At 41.5% G+C, this 21838-nt stretch overlaps 1 protein-coding gene across 8 annotated transcripts in view; it reads right to left on the bottom strand.

Annotated features, from left to right (window-relative positions):
• Positions 1-11533: 11533 nt before the first annotated feature.
• Positions 11534-21838, bottom strand: part of ep400 (E1A binding protein p400) — a 48479-nt gene continuing 38174 nt past the window's right edge. For all 8 annotated transcript variants that reach the window (XM_017719939.2, XM_017719940.2, XM_037536127.1 and 5 more), the window contains 6 exons: positions 20998-21228; positions 19903-20080; positions 19202-19338; positions 17871-18026; positions 17675-17713; positions 11534-14214 (listed from right to left, as the gene is read on the bottom strand). In XM_017719939.2, the coding sequence (XP_017575428.2) occupies positions 13837-14214; positions 17675-17713; positions 17871-18026; positions 19202-19338; positions 19903-20080; positions 20998-21228 (1119 nt within the window). In that variant the 3' untranslated portion in view covers positions 11534-13836. The remainder of the gene's footprint in view (positions 14215-17674; positions 17714-17870; positions 18027-19201; positions 19339-19902; positions 20081-20997; positions 21229-21838) is intronic.

The raw sequence follows: 21838 nt of genomic DNA on the forward strand, positions 1-21838 counted from the left end.
TGCTGTTTCATAGCTACTAGTTAGGCCAGAGTGTCTGCATTGCTATGGTGACCATTCGTCTGGGCAACCAACCTTCAGGGTTAAAGGGTGAATTAGCAGTTCTACATTAACTCCAGTGCTTAAGACCATTTATTGTTAACTGTGTTGAACGATCAGCAGAGCCTTATTTTTCTGTAAAGGAGGATTATTTTATTTTTACCTACAAATCTAATTCTGCTATGGAGCCACAACAGGGCAGGGCAGAGTTAGACCAATATTAGGAAATATTAATCAACTGTTTATAATTGGTTTGGATGATGAGGTGCAATGCCAAAAAAGTGCATCCATTGATTGTTTGACTGCAACATTTTCTGTTTAATATTTTAAACTTAATATAATGCAGAGTTCCAGGACAACGTTCCTAAAACCTTAAATTGTAATTGCAAATGAGGTTGAGGTGACTTGTTCATAGCTTTCTCATAAGTTAAAGAAAACATTCTGGGAACGTTAAGAAAACGCGACAAATTCGTGTTGTGAAAACATTCCCACAACCAAAATAGAACATTAGGAGAACGTTCTGAGAACATAAATGTGCGGCTTATCTGTTTATGGTGTAGTAACCTCCATTACTTGTTAGCTACATTGGCTTCCTAGCTCCAGTGTAAGACCAGAGCCGGTTGATGAGGAGCCTGGCCTCTTCCTATTTCCCCCATTATATCAAAACCATGAATGCAGAACAGCAAAGGGTGCCCATGAGCGAGTGGAGCTACAAAACAGCTAGAAACAAAATAAAATAGTTTCTAATCACTCGCCCAGTACCTTCCTTTAATTTTAGTAAGTAGAAGAATGTATTTTCAGAAAAAAAGCAAAGAAAACTCACCCTTTTATTTCCTTTTTTCTACAGCGAATGGATTTTTGGCATCAGAACAGTAACATTACTGCTTCTGAATGCTGACTGGCTGTTTGCGCTCACGGACGTCATGGACGTACATGAGGTGCTGTATATAGGAAGTCCTATAACTTGAGTTTAAAAACACTCAAAAATATAACTGCTTTTATAATGTTTACACTGTTTTGTGTTTTAGGAAATGATTGTATTCTGTGAAATATGAAAAATTTTTAAGCATTTATAAATGATGATTTTACTCAAATGCTCATAAGTAACCCATTCATTTTGGACTCTCTCAGTAGCGCCCTCTAGTGTAGCAATTCTCCTCTCTACGAGTTCTCTGGTAAGACCAAATAGGCAAACATTAGATACCAAGCATGTCTTGACTGATCAACTATATTCAGGATAAAGCGATAATTGTATAAATCAGATTTTTGTGCCAATCTCTTCGTTTAACCCCAGTTCACAATGAGAGGAATTTAGGCTGACTATGTCCCTCAAGTGCCATACAGTCTTTGGGATGACCTCAGACAGGGTGGGGAGCCACTACAGTCCCTCCAGCACAGCCTTTCACCACCACCCATGCTAATGATGTTCTGACCCTCTCTAAAGGACAGTGCTAGTCCATCTGCGATGCTTGAAAAAGAAGCCGGCTATTTTGAAAACCATGGCAACCTCTTCACACGGACGATGTTGAGCCAACACAGAAATCAGCATCCGCCACTTGCAGCCTAATGTATAGCTGCCTAATGGTTTCCATGACAACTATTGTGAGGCTTCTGAAAGGCTAATTAGACTTCACACTGAAGTAGGTCTGTAGGGATCCAGTCTATGACGTGTTGTATGCACTATATACATTTTTGAATGGTATTAAAAACATTGAATCTTATAGTGGCCCTGAACCCAAAAAGAGAATTACAAGCTAATGTGTTATCATTGGGGGGCAATGACCCCAGCAGGACCAGGATCAATACTATGTCCACTTTACTATTGATGAGAGATTTTATAGTCCAACTCTTCTTAATGACCCAACAGCAGAAAAAGCACAAACTTGACATTAAAGTGATCATTTGTAAATAATTAAACAACAACAACAACAACAACAACAACAACAACAACAACAACAACAACAACTTACAGGATTTACTCCAGATATAAAAGTATAGCTACAACATCATCAGCGCTAGCAGCTGTCTTGAAGCCTGAATCTCATCCATCCTTCTGCATTTACAGGTTACAGTATGTAATCCAGTGTACACAAACAACTTAAGTGAATCTATTTGAGATTACGTCTTAAAAGCTAAGCAGAGGAACAGGGACTGATTAAAAGAATCACCGCAGGAAAAAAAAAAGAAGCCAGTTAAGCTGACCCATTTGGCAGGATGACCTGCAAGTCGGTCACATTGGCAGACCAGCTAAACCACCAAGTCCAAACAAAAACATACCGTACGCTGGTGTGTTTTGTCTACTTGTCTTCTACAGCTAGATGGCAACCAGTCAGGCCATCAAGGACCAGCTAGACCTTCTGAAGCCAAAAGCAAAAGCTGGTCTTGGCCGGTCTTTTTCAGCAACGTTTGCAAAAAATTAAATAAAATAAATCTAATTTAAACATTTTCCCTCTGAATCAGAGCAGTAAACACTAGCAACAGCGCTAGTGCTGATAACAGGCATTTAATGGCATTTGGCTCTGTGCAAACTGAACAGCCTAAATCTCAACACCTTTGTCTAAAATCACTTTATGCGTCTCCAGATTTTGTGCATATTTAATATATTTAAAATTTGTGGTTTTTATGTATATATTACTTATTTTCTGTAGAGTGATTACCTGACCACAAGCATTTCAATGCTTAAATGTCCTGACATATTGTGCAAATGGCAAATAAACTTGAAACTTACAACTTGAAAGTTACCACAAACAGACTGGCTTATGTGGTTTCTGGCACACATTCTACCTACAAGTGGACACTGCAGTTAAACCATCAGCAGCAGCCATGTTGAAGCCTGAATTTTGTGTGTACATTTTTCCATAGCGTGTCGTACGGCGTCACAAACCACATAAGCAAGTCTGTTAAAGATTACTTTCAGGCAAATGGGTTAAGACTCAGGCAGTGCACTGAGCCCAGGGCTATATTAGCCAGTAGCTCCAAGGCAAAACTAAGGAATCCAACTTGTCTTGGCTGTCTGACTGTGTTTGGGGGAGGAAGTTGCTCGTGTAACCAGATAGAGGATAGTGGGCCCACTGTTGGTCCACTGAGGGCAAAGCTGGCAGCTCACTGGCTTTTTGCCTTGCGTTTTCTGGGCAGCCCACAAGTGGTTAAGCAGAGTGTTAGACAAAATGCCACTTTTCAGCTCTCATTTTCCACTGATAGTCCAATTTGCTTATCATTCCTTAATTTCTTTCATTCTTCACTGCTGTAACCAACTTAGCACAGTGTCAGCATCATTTACTGTTGGGCCTAGTCATTCATTCATCAACCTTCATTTATTTTCCAAAATAAAAGTCTGTTTAAGGACAATAAAATCTAGTTCGACCTGGTATGCCCGACAATAAGTGGTCCGAGGGTAGAACGGCTGTGGCATACAGTCAGCCGGGTGCTGACCAGGCCTGGGAAATACCTGAGTACAATTAGTACATTTTGTAGTGAAGAAAATGCAAGTAGCGAAATAACACAGAAAAAAAAAATCCCCAAAAAAATCCCAAAAACAAAAAAAAGTGGTCTCCAGCAGCTTTCACCTTCCTTCTATTCTATTTTAGTTTATATACTTTTTAAAATACTAACCTTCTATTATTAGTAAATAATATGATGCTGAGTAACCCAACATCTTTTGAGAACTACTCCATCCGTCACTATAATAAACATTATTACAAACAAGCGTGTTCACAAGCTTCCTCTACCACCAGACTTGTGAGCTAATATTGCTCCCTGCTGGAGAAGCATCTGACTGCAAGTGGTTTCCAAAGTCACATCCACACACTTTCCATGTTAAAAACAAGGAGCTGTCCATTGTTACAAATGCATTTTCATTATTCAGCAAACCTCCAGCACACTGGATACTGAACACCGAGGACCAGAGGAACTTTCTCTCCAGGTTAGAGTTAACTTAGCTGTTCTACCGTAACTTTTAGCCATTTTAGCAGCAAATCATTTAGGCAGCAAATCACTTTGAGGTGAGCTGAAGATCCAAAGCACATCGGCATTGATTTCAATCCCATTCACGTGAAGTAAATTAAGGGGAGTAGTATTCCAGTGCACAGCAGAGCAAAATAACACAGCCAGTGTCTTAACAAACCTCTCTCCCTGTGCGTGTGAAACTGACTACTGGTGCATGAGACCACACACTTCATAAACAGTCATAAACAAAATTCCCATTTTCCCAACATATTTTGTAAGCTGTTAAATGGTAAATTAGCAATTCTCTTGCAAACAGTGATCATCACCTTTTACATATCACCATAGGATTACTTGCCCATCATGATTGTGTTGTCCATGATTACATCATCCTGACGCCAAGGCCTAGTGCCGATCTTTTTAAGCCAGTGGACCGATACATGCTTGCTATATGGGTGAATTTTTGTACTTTGTATTATACATTTGAAGTATCGATTTAAGGTTGTAATTGCGCTGCTGAGTGATTTTACACTCAGTTCTTGTTACCTGATATTGTACGCTGGACACTTCGCTGACAAAGCCAGATAAGATGCCCTGTGTTCAGAACATCAGTGGAGACAAAAAAAAAAAAAAAAAAAAAAAAAAAAAAAAAAAAAAAAGCACAGCGAAACCTTCTCCTGCACTTTTGTAAAATAAATAAATAAACAAAACAACAACAAAAAAACACTACCACAGCTGCGTCTTTCAGAGGAATAAAGGAGAGAGGAGGAATAGAAACAGTGTGCAAAAGAGAGAACACCTTTGCTCACAGTTGACACAGTTTCTCTCTCTCTCTGTCGAAGGAACTGTGCGGCGTTCAAAGGCCTCGTGACAACCAGAGAGAGGAGAAAACAAACAGGATCCAACAGGCATTCTGTCTGTGATACAGCCACACCAGGAAGGCTGCTCAGCGCCAGTAAAGACATCAAACAGAGAGAGAGAGAAAATTCATTGTGAAGGTACACTGACTTAGAGAGAATGGCGTCTCTGGCAGTGCCTCTCTGGGCCGGATCGCCTGCTACAGCACTATGTAACTTTGGAGGAGCTCTCACAAGAGCTGTGCTTTACGTCAGACATCAACAACTACAGCTCCTCGGCTAACTGTAAGAAGAACATGGACATCATAACGGAGGCTGCCAAAAAACAGAAGACGACATTCTTGGAGGAAGCAATGAAGATAAAAAGAGGGAGAGACTGAGCTAGAGTAAATCTTATCAAGTAGTTTTTACTCATTGATAAGATATAAAAGCTGTTTCCTTCAGCTCGACACCAACTGCACGAGTCCATGAGGAGGCTCACCAGAGAACTTACCACTCTCTGATGTGTTTTGGGGTTTTTAGCGAGCTATAGGAGTTTAAAAACGGTGTCTTATGTACATCCATGATGTCAGCGAGTGCAAAGAGCCAGTGAGCTGCTCCGCTCGCCAATCAATCAGCTCTCAGTAGCGGTAATGTTAGGGTCCTACTGCCCAAAACCCATCAGCTTTTTTTTAGTGAAATACAAACTTCTACTTTCTAAAATGAAAGGAAAGTTCTGGGCGAGTGATTAGAAACTATTTCATACTATCGAAACTTAAGTTTTTAGCTATTCAGCTCCATTCACAGAGGACTCACTCGCGGATGGCCTCTGGCATTTTGCAGTCATGTTTCTGATAATAGGGGTAATAGGAAGAGGCCAGGCTCCTCATCAACCGACTCTGGGGGCTCCCAGCACGATTTGTATTTATGATGGTATGTTTACAGCCACTCAATAATCCGATCAGATTTCTGCAGTTCAAAGATTATTTAACTGGTCAAACAGCAGACTCTGATCTAGAAATCTGATCAAGAAATCTGATAAAGAGAGATCGATTCAGCTCAGTAATCAGATTTCTCAGTGAACTCTGATTTCTTTCGGATTTCTCAGTCTGTGCACGTGCAAAATGGACTGCTGTCCAAGAAATAAGCAAGCAGTGTTGACGTGAGACACAGCAAACCACTTTTGGAACTGCGCAGAAACCAAACACGAAATAAAGGTTTAAAATAATGTTCTTCTTCTAGATGACGTTCATATTTTCATGTACAGTGGTGTAATTGTTTTTTTTTTTAAAAAAGCCACAGCATGAAGTTATGTCACGTCGTCTTCTGAGTTTTTTGGCTGGTTGCAAATCAAAAATCTGATGACTGTCTGACTGATTTTCTGTAGTTATCAGATTATTAGGTTGATATAAACACACTCAGTGTTGTAAAAGTGAATTATACTCTGTGACTCTAGGGGGAACCCTAGAGCAAGAAAACACCAATTATAACAATGCTTAAGTTTTCCTGTTTCAAGACTAAAATCACACTATTTTGATGGCCCACTATAGATGATCAACAGCTACTTACACGTTTAACTTTGTGGTGGATACTCCATTAATCATCAATGACAAGAAGATCAAGGCTTCTTTACTAAAGACAATGGTTCTATGAAGCACCATGAACACTCAAAGAACCTTTTGCGCGCTTAAAGTGTTCTTCAGACTGACTGAGAATATGCTGTATATGGCTCTGTATAGAACCTTTTGGAACCAAAAAGCGTGCTGCTATTGTTATGATGTAATGCTTGTAGTGCTATATAGAACCATATACAACACATTCTCCATCAACCTGAAGAACCATTTAAGCATGCAAATGTTTCTTTGAGTATTCGTGGTTCAACATCGAACCACTGTCTTTACTGAAGAACCCTTAAAGAACCATCAGTGTAGGTTGAGAAGCAGGTGTTGAAGATGAGGTTTAGGGTTAGTTTTAATAGACAATCACATTCAGTTTCAGATTCAATGGTATTTATTAGATATTTAGTTGAATTTTAGTTAAAGACACACTGAGCATCGGTACATCGTCTACAGTGGACCATCAAAATAAAGAAACCAAACATCTGACCCATGCAGGCTGCTCAGCACGTATGGAAACAGTACATTTGAGGCCTAGTTGCTCCTTTAATGAGACCAAATTGATTTGCTGTAGCACAACAGACAGCAGATATTCATTGGAGACGGTCGGGACTCAGCAGTTCTCTTTCACAGACGCTGAAACTTCACACTCCAGCACCAAATGTGTGCTCATTTTCTCCATCCTCAGACAAGTTCCTCTGTCCAGAGTGAGTCTGGCACAAACGCACTGGAGAATTCACGGCTTAGTCCCAGACAGACATCACAGAGCTGCTTCTGGAGAAACCATAGCGCATCTGCTGGGTACTGCACAATTCACTTTAGGCCTCAATTAAAAATGAAAGACTGTGGCGCCCCCTGTGGACAAGACTAGACAAATTAAACATGTAGACACAGAAATGTGTGTGTACGAAAGGAAACGACACTGTGGCTCATCTTTTCAGCCGCACTCATTATTTCTGACTCTGCACTTCTCCTCCACTGCAGAGAAATGAAAGAAGCCTGGGATTCAGAGCCACCAGCGGGGGAGAAACAGTGGATTAACGACTTAATGCTGTCTGTTACAACCTTGAGGACGGAACACGATGCAAGCAGAGCAGGGCAGACCGGCACTGTGCGAGGAACAGAGGTGCACTTGTTTTTGCAGCACTTAAATGCCTTTACATGACTTTGTCGTAAGCAGAGAGAAACAGGGAATCGCAACAGGACCAACAAAGTGGCTCTTTGTACAGTGAAACAAGGTTACGCTTGGTACTTCTCATTAGAGGCCAGTTCTCATTTTTATCATTTATGTCAAAATGGCCTTCAAGCACAAATTATACAATTTTTCAGCATCAAGGGGAAAAAATTGAAGCATCAACAACTAAATATGCATTTTTTAGTACTCATTGTGTTCAGCCTTAGCTTTCATTCCAGCTTCCATTCTTTTCAGGAATCTCACTTTCAGCTTCCCAAAAAGATCTGCAGACACATCTGCAAAGTTCAGTCCTAGAAATTTGCATTTTCTGCTTCATCACAATCCAAGCAGTGAACATTCAGTGGTGCTGAGGTCTGGACTCTGAGGTGGTCAGTCCATTGTTCAACTTCTTTGTTTGATGAGTCCGTCTCCTTTTTGAGGTTCTTTGAGGTTCTTCTTGAACAGCTACACATCCTTTCAGACCCATAGCGCCGAGTTGTCTTCTCACAGTGGAAGGATGGGCAAACACCTGTGGACATTTTCAGACCTGAAGCAACTTGATTTTCTCCTAAGATTTAAGTGCTGTTTATCTGATGGAGACAATGCTGGTGGTCTATCAGGTCTTCCAGGTGGTTGTTAGGAACTTCTGTTTTTGAAACTTCTGTTTAACTTTTTTTTTCTTTTGACATTCTCCTTCTTAGACATGTGGATCATCTTGGATCTAATCTCCTCAGAAACATCTTCATATGAGAAAGACATTTGTGAGGCAGGTAAGCTGAAATAACAGGAATGATTTATCTGATGTTATATGGAGGTGTTGAGACTTTTGTGTCTTTTGTTTCCTGATGAATAACCTCTACTAAATGGCCATTTAGACTGGAAACTCAATGAAAGGGAATATTGCTATCAGAAGAAAACATCATATCTCTTTAAAAACTAAAAGTTACCCTTTGTATTGTCTGAAACTTTCATGAAGAATGGACCAAAAGAAATGTCCCAAAATTACATGGAAAAAAAAGGTCTGGTTCCATTGACTTGCATTAAACGGCAAGAATGTTTTTCCTTCTCCTGTAAAGTTACCCTTTTGAAGATACAAGGTTTTGTTCCGACAACAGCGATTTGGCAATATATTTCCAAAAGTATTCGCTCATCTGCCTTCACACACATACGAACTTGAGTGGCACCCCATTCTTAATATAATAATATAATGTCGGCCCACCCTTTGCAGTTATAACAGCTTCAACTCTTCTGGGAAGGCTTTCCACAGGGTTAGGAGTGTGTTTTTGGGAATTTTTGACCGTTCTTCCAGAAGCACATTTGTGAGGTCAGACACTGATGTTGGACGAGAAGGCCTGCCTCACAGTCTCCACTCTAATTCATCCCAAAGGTGTTCTGTCGGGTTGAGGTCAGGACTCTGTGCAGGCCAGTCAAGCTCTTCCACACCAAACTTGCTCATCCATGTCTTTATGGACCTGCTTTGTGCACTGGTGGGCACAGGAAGGGGCTGTCCCCAAACTGTTCCCACAACGTTGGGAGCATGAAATTGTCCAAAATCTCCTAATGCTGAAGCATTAAGAGTTCCTTTCACTGGAACTAAGCGGCCGAGCCCAACTCCTGAAAAACAGCCCCACACCATGATCCCCCCTCCACCAAACTTTACACTTGGCACAATGTGGTCAGACAAGTACCGTCTCCTGGCAACCGCAAAACCCAGACTCGTCCATCGGACTCCCAGACGGAGAAGCGTGATTGGTCACTCCAGAGACAACACTTTGCATAGCGCTTGGTGATGTAATCCTTGGATGCAGCTGCTCGGCCATGGAAACCCATTCCATGAAGCTCTGTATGCTGTTCTTGAGCTGATCTGAAGGCCACATGAAGTTTGGAGGTCTGTAGTGATTGACTCTGCAGAAAGTTGGTGAGCTCTTTGCACTATGCGCCTCAGCATCCACTGACCCCGCTCTGTCCTTTTGAGTTGCTGTCGTTCTCAATCACTTCCACTTTCTTATGATCCCACAGACAGTTAACTGTGGAATATTTAGTAGTGAGAATTTCTCAAATGGACTGTATGCAGTGTGTGTGTGTACAGTGACTGTGCCAGACTGTAGTGGTATTTACCGGTCAGCTACATCCGGACTATCATCTATGGTCACGAGCTGTGGATAATGTCTGAAAGAATTAGATTGCGAATACAATCGGTGGAAATGAGCTTTCTTCGCAGGGTGGTGGGCTACACTTGATTCAATAGGGTGAGGAGCTCGGCCATCCGGGAAGAGCTTGGAGCCGAGCTGCTACTCCTCCACATTGAGGCCACCTGAGGTGGTTCGGGCGTCTGGATCTGGATGCCCCTGGACGCCTCCCGGTGGGGGTGTACCAGGCACGCCCTACTGGGACAAGACCGTGGGGTCTTCCTAGGACCCGCTGGAGGTCCCCAGGAATGAGCTGGAGGAAGTTGCGGGGGACAGGGATGTCTGGGATTCTCTGCTCTCCCAACTGCGACCCTATCTGGATTAAGCGGTTAATGATGACTTGTTGCACAGGTGGCGTCCTATCACAACACACTGAAATTCACTGAGCTCCTGAGAGCGACCCATTCTTTGACTAATGTCTGTAGAAGCAGTCTGCAGGCCTAGGGGCTCGGCTTTATACACCTGTGGCCATGGAAGTGATTGAAACACCTGAATTCAATTTGGATGGGTGGCTGAATACTTTTGGAAATATAGTGTGTGTGTGTGTGTGTGTGTGTGTATATATGTGTGTGTGTGTGTATGTGTGTGTATATGTGTGTGTATATATATATATATATATATATATATATATATATATATATACACACACATACACATACACACACACACACACACACACACACATATACACACACACACACACACACACACACACACACATATATACACACACACACCCCTCGCAAAAAGTTAGGGATATTTGACTTTTGGGTGAAATTTCAGGATGGACCAAAAATGCACTCTAACCTAACCTAAAATGCACATGTCCAACTGTTCAATGTTTCATTACTTTGTGTACAACTCGCTGTTTTCTAACAAGGAGCTTAATGGCAAGGTGGTGGTGGTGCTGTTACAGTGTGGGCAGGTGTGTCTAGTCAATACTGAACTGCCCTACACTTTGTGAGTGGTACAGTGACGAGCCCAAAATACTGAATAACATCATTAATCCAGTCATTGTGCCTCTGCATGAACAACACAGGCCTAATTTCATCTTCATGGACGACAGTGCTCCAGCTCATCGAGGTCACATCATTAGGGAATGGCTGCTGAAGACTTGGGTACCTCAAATGGAGCTTTCTCGAGACCTGTATCCCACAGAAAACCTATGAGATCAGCTGAGTCGCCATGTAGAGGCTCGTAACTCTGTACCCCAGAACCTCAATGACCTGAGAGCTGCCCTTCAAGAAGAACGGGATGCCATGCCTCAGCAGACAATGAGTCAACTTGTGAACAGCACGAGACGTCGTTCTCAAGCTGTAATTGATGCTCAAGGGCACACGACAAGTTATTGAGAGAGAAACTGACATTTTTTGTTGGGGTAACATTACATCCACCACTGTTGTTAGCTTTTGTTTCAGTAAATTGGTTGAGATGAGGAAATCACCACTGCGTGCTTCTACTTAAATGCCCTACTTTCATGATATAATATCACTGTAGCGTGAACTTTTTACGTTTTCCATAAATTTCACCCGAAAGTCAAATAACCCTAACTTTTGCATGTATGTATGAATGAATGAATGAATGAATGAATGAATGAATGAATGAATGAATAGGTGGAATGGCCAGCATCCAATGTAACCCAAGGCTTGTTTTCAATAGCCATACAACATGCTCTTAATATCTCCAAATCAAACACTGGCAAGACAAATTCTGCTCGGAGAAGAAACAGCAAACATCTCATCGTTTGTATAAAAACGGAACACTTTATAGAGATAAGCTGAAAAAGTCCAATGGAAACACAACTACTTTACAATTACAAATGTCGTCTTCCCTTCTGTTATTTACACTTTTGTTTCTCAACGTTGATTTAAAAAAAAAAGAAAAAAAAAAAAAGACAAATATGGTGGAATCCCAGACATTATAGATACATCAGTACATGTTTACAGTGTAGCTGATACACACAGTAAATAATTATAATAATTAAAAAAAAAACTCAAAGGGAACTGCATTGTTTTCAATCTGCTGCTGAACAGGGAAGAAATTAAAAAAGAGATAACAGAGATAAAGCCGTGCTGTTACTGTTGATTAGCCACTGAATATTCAGACAGAAGACCAGTTATGCCTTTATCTGTCCAGGTAATGGAGAACAACAACAATATGCACATAACTCTGGGGGGGTGGGTGGGGGGGCACGTTTAGAGAAGACAGATTTGGATCATTTACACTGCTTTTTCTTTTAAGTCTGTATTTTCACAAGCAGCATAATGATGAAACCCCCACAGTGACAGTTTAAATAACGAGCTACTACTGACCTCTGACTCATTTAGAGTAACAATCTCAGATTTAACACAACACAGCACATTTAAGACGTCGCTATCATTCACTAAAACAGCCAAAAAACCTCAAACAACTCACTGCTATTCATTCTTTGAACACTGATGGCTTTGCTTTCTATCCTGCTTGAGTCTCAGTAGCGCTTTAATAGCATCCTGATATTAATGCAGGATGTGGGGGGCTCTAATCACTGTGGTTGTGTGTGTGTGTCTATTAAAATCTTCCCAAACTTGATGTTCACATATAGCGATGGCTAGCTGCTAATTCTACATCCGTACTGGGATGTTCTCACACTTACGTGGCCATAACTAAAGAAAGAAGTACACAGTTCAGGTGGATATTCACTTACACAAATACACATACGTTTAAAAAAAACAAAAAGCCAGAATAGCAGAAAACGCACATTTAGCAACACATTACCAACAGGTGGTGGACTGCCTGGAAATTGTGTTATACCAGTCATCCTGCCAGACGTGCTGTAGAGGATCCAAACTGCAGCACAGACGTGGATATTCCTGGATTTTTCATAACTCATACTCTCCAAGGGTGTCGGAGTGCGCTAACATTCACAGCTGTATAAACAATAAAGGTGCAGTAGAAAAAAGCAAGCATTTTACAGCATGATAACAGAGTCCGGTAAAGCAGAACTGCCACACTAATGAGTTCGTGGGCACACGGGTTAAAAAACTTCCATCAGCATGGACAATACTGACCAGTCTCCAAACGGCCTCTCTCCGAGCTGATGAGGAGAGTCTATAGCTTAATGTTACGTTATGACAAGGACTGATCAGCTACCAGTTATACAGGGGAGAGAGCGAGAGAGAGCGAGAGCGAGAGCGAGAGAGAGCGAGAGCGAGAGCGAGAGAGAGCGAGAGCGAGAGCGAGAGAGAGAGAGAGAGAGAGAGAGAGAGAGAGAGAGAGAGAGAGCGAGAGCGAGAGAGAGCGAGTGAGCGAGAGCGAGAGAGAGCGAGAGCGAGTGAGCGAGAGCGAGAGAGCGAGAGCGAGGGAGAGCGAGGGAAAGGGAGAGGGAGAGACACACAGAGAACCAACAGGTATGATGAGACTGGTCAGCGTTGGTGTGAGATTTTGTGTGAAAGCAAACGTTATGCTGGCCACCAACAGCATAACTGAGCGGCCACTGAATGATGAACATGCAGTTTGTCCGTATGTCAGTCAGTGGAGCTTCACGGAAATATGATGAAGTGGTGAGTTCAGTCCACATACCTACATACCCTCACTGTCGTAGCAAAACCTCGTCACCTAATAAACGGTAACAAACCATCATTTTGCAGCGAAAACAGAATAATGTTCTGAACATTAACATATAGCTACTGTCCAAAAAAACCCAAAACACTTGCATCTCCAGGAAAATGCAATAAGTATTTAACTTTTAAACAAAGTTAATGTAAAGAGAATTTATTCCAAGTTATTTGGGATAATTTCTATTGGTCCGTTCATGAATTTTCCACACAGTGTTCAAACGATGTAGAAAAGTAAAAATCGAAGAAAAACAAAATGAAGATGCAAGTTTTTTTGGACAGTAATGATACATTAATGTTTTATGCCAACTAATTCCGGACCATTTCTGTCGGTCCATTCGTATTGAAAATGTTACACAATGTAAAGGGCAGCTGCCGTTTTTAAAAGGTACAAGAAAAATAAAAATGGAACGAGGGTTTTGATATGACAGCAATGATGTGTGGGTGTGTTTAGCTGCCTCCGCTGGGCTTGGCGGGAGTTTTTGAGCGCATGGCTGCTCCTGTGCGTGCGTTTCCCTTGCCCTGCTGTGGCTGGGGTGTGCCAGACTGCTGTGGCGCTGCCTCGCCTGCAGAGGCCGCTGTGACGCTCTGCTGCGGCGGCGGCTGGGCCGGGCTGTGGGGGGCTGGGGTCTGAACCTGTGGGGATGCGGTGGCAGCGGGCGTAACAGCTGCCGTTACGACCTGCTGCTGCTGGAGCAGTTTCTGTTGGACGACCTGTGCGGCAGAGGCAGAGGCTGCAGGGATCACCTGAACCTGTGCCTGAGTGGACGCTCCGGCTACTGCTGCGGCCGCCTGGGTCAGAGCCACCGTCTGGGGCTGCACTTGGATCTACACACAGAGCACAGTTTTATAAGTGATATTAAATAAAGTGAAACAAGAAAATATAGTTACACACATTTTTCCTTTACTTCTCAACTTCGTTTCCTCAGTTTTACACTGGAGCTACAAGGCTAAGCTAACGAGTAATATAAGCTTACACGCCACCAATTAGAGAAAAAAAATTACATTCAAATGAAGAAAATGCGCATTAACACGTTAAAAGCTGTCTGTTGTGGCTTCTTCACAGTCCTAGGCCAGGATTTATATGATGTTTACACAACAGCTGCTTAGCAGAACATGGCATCACTAACCATACATAAATACATACATAAAGCAAACTATTCCAGCTTTAATTAGATTTTTAAATAGATTAGAACATTTACAACCATCTGATGGCTCTTTCTGAACAAAGGACTGATTATTTCAGAAACTACATAACGCAAGCAGTTAGAAATACGTTCTTGTATAAGGCATCTGAATAATCTGAGAAGCCAATGCTGTGGACACACTATATAAAAACAGTAGGATAACAACCCCAAAATATTTCTAATACAGTAAATTAAGTGAACAGGTTAACTGCTAGTTTATCTGCTTGGCTAAATGCTGCTAACAACTACTGCGTCCAGTCTTGGCAGTTGCAGACTGCTTTTTGTCAGTTTCAAGAACAATAGCTGAGGAAGCCCAACTGTAAGAGCTGCAGGAGGTTAGTTGATGTAAAAAATAAAAACATGAAGTACATTTAAAACATACATGCTATTATATTTTGCTTTTATTTGATAACATTTTAATTGTTTTTTATAGAATTGATGATGACCTATTTTGTCAGCCACTGCTTGTGACAGAGCGACAATGAGATTAAAATATTTCACAAATACCAAGTTGAGTCACAGTCAATCTTTACATCAGTACAAAATGAGGGTATGCAAATAAAGAGAACTATTGGTCAGCATGTAATGATTAATACGTGTACCAAAAAAGGATTCGACCAAATCATGTGCTGGTGCGACCAACTGAGAAACTTCCAATTTGAGATTCTTTCAAATGTGGTACTGAAATCCGATGCGTATCTGATCTGCGGCGATGCAACTCAGTCTGAACAGCCAGACTGGAATTCATGCGACTTTTACGTCAGTACAACTCGACATTCGTCATAATTTCACTCTGCTGAGACTCAGAAACATTTAGGCTGATGTTTCTGTACCAAAAATGTAGAAGAGACGCATCACAAACGATTTCGAATGAAGCACATGGTCAGAAAAGTTTAAAGGCCCTGAGGACACGAACCAAAGAAGTGGCCGTGACCGAATAATGTGCCCTTTTTACAGTGAACTCGAACACATTGTGGGTAATGAGTCCATCTGTCAACCACTGAAGCTTTATAATAACTCCTGTGATGCTGGCGAAGACACAACTTAAAGCTCCAGGGGCGACAAGCGCCCGCTGGCCATCATGCCTGTTTACCTCTGGAAGAGCCTCATGAAGCTGTTCTTTTGCATATGTGGGTCAGTTTAGGAGCTGATCTGCTCAGACAGAGGTCGCATACAAATCATATTTAAAAGATAGTGTGAACAGCCTAAATAAATAAATAAATAAGATGCAGGCCACTTTTACCTGCTGAGTAAACGCAGTCTTATTAGCACAAGTTTGACATTTCTAAACAAAATCAAACGCCTTGTGATGGTGGAACTCAAAGTAGGTGGTGAAGGTGGTCGACCAATGTAGCGCAAGTTAGCATGGCTGAATAAAAAAAAAAAACTCAAAATAAAAGAATATTTTGACAAAGAAAAGAAAAAAAAAAAATTACCTGATATATAACTTACCCCAGATGCATTTGATTAGCCAAGATGTGGTTGATGCCTGTTTCTCTAATTTACAGTGGGAGATTCCAGGCTAACATTGCTGACAGACAGAGAAGCTGGACTGTCACTGAAGTCATTTCCGTAAATATGTACTACATTTGTAATTTGTTTGCTTTGACAGTCTACGTAAATACATTTAAACTAGAACTGGACAACAGCGTAACGTCTCACTTTGTAGAAACTCCTCCGTCTCTACACGGATGTCTCAGTGTCTTTCTGGCATAGCTAAAGCTTCATAACTGTAAGACAGTAAACCAGAAGTTTTCGTTTTTGCCCGTACAGGTGCCAGGAACTGCTGCAGTATTTAAGGTGAAATTTTAGCTGATAAACATGAACAAGAAGAATCCAGCTTCAGCCTCGTCCAAAACAGTGATCCTTTCTCGCCTCATGATTAAACGGAAAGTCACAAACAGGATATTCTTCAATCTGCAGCTGTTCAGAGCAAACATCTACCAATGAGAAGTGCAGGTAAGCTTTATTTCCTCTGTTTTCTGCTCACTTAGTTACCGTCATGCCATAACATGCTTGACAAACGTGCTTTATGCAGTTTGACTGTAGAAATAAGCATCTTTTTTATCCATCAGTACGACTTTGCTAAAGCGCTGGCGTCAACCGGTCCCTCTTCCCACAGCAGTTATGCTCAATCTCTGTTGGCATCAACTGGTACTTTCATCATGTAAACTCAATTCCTGTCGTACAAGCAGCCGCAAAAATATGTCTAATGAGCCACTGGTGTGTCCAGCCTCCAGCTGACGTGTTCCACAGTATGTGTATGTGTGTTGGAACATTTATGACTGAAAATGTGGTAGTTAAAATCTTAAACCATGTGTTTAGGAATTCATGTTGGTGTGACGTTGGCCGTCTTGTGCCGAATGATACCACATACTGCGCTGGGACAAAAGTGGTCCCAGTTACTCACAATGGCTGCTCCAGCGTTCACTTTTGTGGGGAAGCCATACAGTTCTATAAACCACATCAATGTGTATGTGCAAAATGAAGATCTGGTGCGTTCTGAGCGAGCTGAGAGAGATTTGTGGCGTGTATTTACAGATATGAGTTTGGTGACAATTCAACTCAAGGGTCTGTTAGCAATGCCAGCATAACATCTTTTTCTTAAACCCAGAGAAGCAGACCTCAGATCTCAAACATGTGTTGGCTGATCAACTGCCTCTGGGGTAAATGATAAATTACGTTAATTTGATTTTTCGCTTAATAACTCCTTTATGTCTGCAGATGTGTGCTGCATGCACATGCAATACAAATACACATTACTTCTTACAAGGCAGACACATTAGCTAGCGATAGTGTTTCGCTGGTGTTACTGACTGGACTCCAAACGTTAAAAGGACATGCATAATTGCAAATCACAGGATATTAGAGGGGGTGTAAATTTATTAGTGGTGAAAAGCATCACCAAAACTTTAAAAGTTCTCCCCAAACATTTCTGTCCTTTACAAGATCATTCCTGGCCCTCTTTGTGGATAAGACTGGACTTACTGTTTGATTGGACCGATTTTATTAAAAAAATAAACATTTTACAGAACAATTTTTTTACTGCATCCCATAAAACACACGGAAAAAAAAACAGCACAGAACATGTCTGCTCTTACCTGCTGGGGTGAGGACACTATCTGTTGCAGTTTAGCAACCTACAAATAGAGGAGAAGATCACTACTGGGGTAGAAACTGAAGTTGGAAACTAAACATACACTCGACTGATCTGTATGCCTGTATATATGCTACTCTACCATTGGCTCTTATACTGCAGTTAATATACACACCAGTCAGGACAGTGTAACTGTCTACCTGTATCTGCTGCGTGGTGGGAGGTTTCTGGGGCTGGGTGGTGATGGAGGTGGTGAAGAACTGGGTCTTTATGCCTGGCTGCAGCTGAGTGGTAGCTGCATACGTCACCTTCTGCTGGACTTGACCTGCTGACTGAGCAGCCTGCTGAGTGGCCAACTTTACACGAGAGAGAGAGAGAGAGAGAGAGAGAGAGAGAGAGAGAGAGAGAGAGAGAGAGAGAGAGAGAGAGAATGAGACAGCGAGAGAGAGAGAATGAGAGAGAGAGAGAGAGAGAGAGAGAGAGAGAGAGAGAGAGAGAGAGAGAGAGAGAGAGAGAGAGAGCGCGAGAGAGAGAATGAGAGAGAGAGAGAGAGAATGAGAGAGAGAGAATGAGAGAGAGAGAGAGAGAGAGAATGAGAGAGAGAGAGAGAGAGAGAGAGAGAGAGAGAGAGAGAGAGAGAGAGAGAGAGAGAGAGAGAGAGAGAGAGAGAATGAGAGAGAGAGAGAGAATGAGAGAGAGAGAATGAGAGAGAGAGAATGAGAGAGAGAGAGAGAGAGAGAGAGAGAGAATGAGAGAGAGAGAGAGAGAGAGAGAGAGAGAGAGAGAGAGAGAGAGCGAGAGAGAGAATGAGAGAGAGAGAGAGAATGAGAGAATGAGAGAGAGAGAATGAGAGAGAGAGAGAGAGAGAGAGAGAGAGAGAGAGAGAGAGAGAGAGAGAGAGAGAGAAAGTAAAAAAGGGGAAGAATAAGTAGGAGAATGGTCAAGAAATGATAAAAATGCGTGTTCAGGGGTTTAACAACATATATTTTAAGCTCAATGCAATGAGGGGAAAATCTTATTTGATTTTCAACATCTTGTTTGGTTTGATAAATGAAAGATCTCAACGCACCTCTTTTCTATGCATACTGTTTACAGTATCTCATTTCGCTGCATACAGTTTTTCCTGAATTTATAGGTTTTAGAAAAATGTTATTTAAGAAAAAGCCTCTGTGTGTCCCCCAACCTAAACTCTAGCCACTTTACTCTGACAGGATGCACATAGCTGCCTAGCTCTGATCACTGACGGTGGTTTCTATGAAAGATGTACAATGTAATCATATGCAAATTTTGGGAGCCACCGTCAAATGACATTTCATGGTGAAATGTCATTTTCTAAGTGACAAAAAGTGAACAAATCCACTACAGAGAACACATTTCTGCACATTTTAATACAATTATTTGCTGAACTTAACCTATTTGGGGAGAATTAAGACATCAAATTATATATAGTAATTACATAGAAATTGTGCACCAAAATTGAAGACCTACATATGTTATATTCAAACGTTTCGTGTTTAAAAGTGCATGCTACCTTCTGCTGCACTGCAGCCTGGGTTTGTTGAGGCTGTGCTGCTTTCTGCTGCGCTGCGGCCACCTGAGCTGCCTGCTGCTGCTGCTTCTGCCTCAGCAACTGATGCACCTGTAGCGAGTGGGCCACAACAGGAGCACCTGAACATGCAGAGCGACAGACGGATAAACATTCAGGGTTATTCATGGTAATTACATCCTCGCTGCCAAGAAAAGTCTGCAACTCACCTTTTGTGACATTGTGTACATTTGATTGCAAAGAGAACCAATGCAAATTTTGAAAAGCAGACCTTTCATGTATTATTTCTAAGTTATATACACATGTTAATGTTTCTTCCTCACACCACAGTGTTTTTCACAACAGTGTACCAATAACAGCTGCTCAATACTTGACTTGCTCATTGTAATAACGATACTGGCCTCTGCAATATCAGTACTGCAGAAGCCAATACTGTGATATTAGTCCATGATATGCAAATGAGTCCTCTAACCAATCACAGTTGCAGATGAGTTTCTCATTGATCGCAAAAAAATTAATTTACAGTAAAAATAATGCAGGCCAATCTTTAACCATGTCACAACACTGATTCACTATTTTTTTTAAACATGCTCCAAAACTAGTACTTTGCTCATATCAGGCAGCACTAACGCCAATTCATTCTTACACATTACAAATGCATCTCCTACTCATTACTAGCTCAATACCTGCTTTCTGGGCCTGTCCGATGGCCACACTGATGCCGGCCACCGTGACGGGTAGCGTGGTGACTCCTGTGGAGGAAACCACAGCTGGCACGGACACGACCGGAGGAGGTTTGGTCAGTGTCACCTGAGCAGGCTGACCTGCCTGTGCCTGGAGAGCAGATGGAGCCGGAACTCGTGTCTTGTAGAGCAGAACAAGACAAACACAGTTTTACAGGAGTAGTTTAACATTTAGTCGCCTCATTAATTAAAAAATAAGCCACAAATGAAGGTTTCATTCGTTTTGACCAGGAAAATTGTTTAATAAATGCTAAAGTAGGTAAAAAAGAAAAAAATACCTATTTACAATATACTATATTGTATATAAAATATACATAAAAGTAGAATGTGGCATCATCAGGATGAACATTTAACTGCAGTGAGAAAGCTTATTACGTTGATCTCAGCCAAAATCCTCTTTATTTCTACTTCACTGTACTTAACTGAATATCTGTTACTTGACTCTTAAGAACATTTGATTATGAAAGTAGTCAAAATGTACTCCCCCAGTGCCTACCCTCCAATGCAAGCAAATATAATCTGCATTTAATACAATAGCAGTTCAACTACTTGTAAGCATCAAAGGTTAAAAATAATTATATATCTCGCATTTAGTGAAATAAGCAGAATAACAAAATAAGTGCGTCTTCAAAACATGCTCTGCTCTAATGGGAAAAAAAAACACAATAACAATGCTCTGTTTCTCCAGGTAATACGGTCATCTAGAAATTTGGGTCCAAAAAAAAAAAAAAAGTATACTGAACTTGAACCTTGGCCACAAATGGATGATGCCACCACTGGGACTCAGAGCTCAGCTCTGCAGTGCAAAACAGGGCCAGGTAAAATCCTTAGAGGACAAATGTGCAGTAAAGCACTTAGAAATTTCAGATTACTGATCCGAAAATGTCCTGGACTTCATGGAGTCCAACTTAACCCACCCCCCCATATCCCAAATGTAGCTGACCTGCATACTCCAATCAACAGATGCTTGCCTCAAATTGTGCTGAGCTACGGAATTGAAGCGTTCAATTTGCATATTGTTAAAATATGTAAGCTCACCAGTCTGGCCACCTGCAGGTTGGTGACGGCGGGTGCGGTGAGGACGGTGGTGGCAGCTCTGGGTGCAGCCACTGTGGTGAGCTGCGGGCTGGGCTGAGCTGCCGGGGCAGCCTGAACCTGCTGAGTTGGCTGGGTAACTGTTGCCTGCTGACCCTGAGCTGCAGCTACTGCCGCCGCAACCTGCTGCTGCTGAGTCATCTGCAGCTTCTGCTTATTAATTTTCAGCAAATCCTACACACATGCACATAGACACTTTGACTACTATATTTGTAAAGAAGTATCACAATAAATAAATATATACATAATCAAAAATGAACTAAAATAAATAAATAAATAAAGTGTTTCATTCCAAGAGAGAATGAACTACTTTCTAAGCACACTTCCATTTTTCCCTGATACATGTTGGGAGTGGGCTTCATACACACAAATATCAATGCTGCATTATGATTATTTAATATGCTTTTTCCCCCCAAACCTCTTCTTCTTACAAATGTATGTGCAGTATTTTGTAATTAAAACTTCCAAATACATTATTTGAAAAGAACCTTGCTCAGACCAAAGGCTGCTTCACATGCAGCAAACAAAAATCACAACAATAAAACAGAAGACAACAAACGAATTCTTTCTTTTAACCTCACTTTAACCTAACCTTGGCTTCCTTGGCCTGACTTGATGACTAACATGATGACTAATGCTAACTGCAGTTAGTTGAATCAATTGCTTACCCTCCTTAGAGCTGGGTAATACATTGCCTATTCTGGTATACAGTGACATGAGCTCCTCAGCATTTCTACTGACCAAAACAAACTACTTGGCTTCCAGACAGCCAGCAAGTGAAGCA

Source organism: Pygocentrus nattereri, chromosome 29 (genome assembly GCF_015220715.1).
Source record: "Pygocentrus nattereri isolate fPygNat1 chromosome 29, fPygNat1.pri, whole genome shotgun sequence".
Classification (NCBI taxonomy): Eukaryota; Metazoa; Chordata; class Actinopteri; order Characiformes; family Serrasalmidae; genus Pygocentrus; species Pygocentrus nattereri.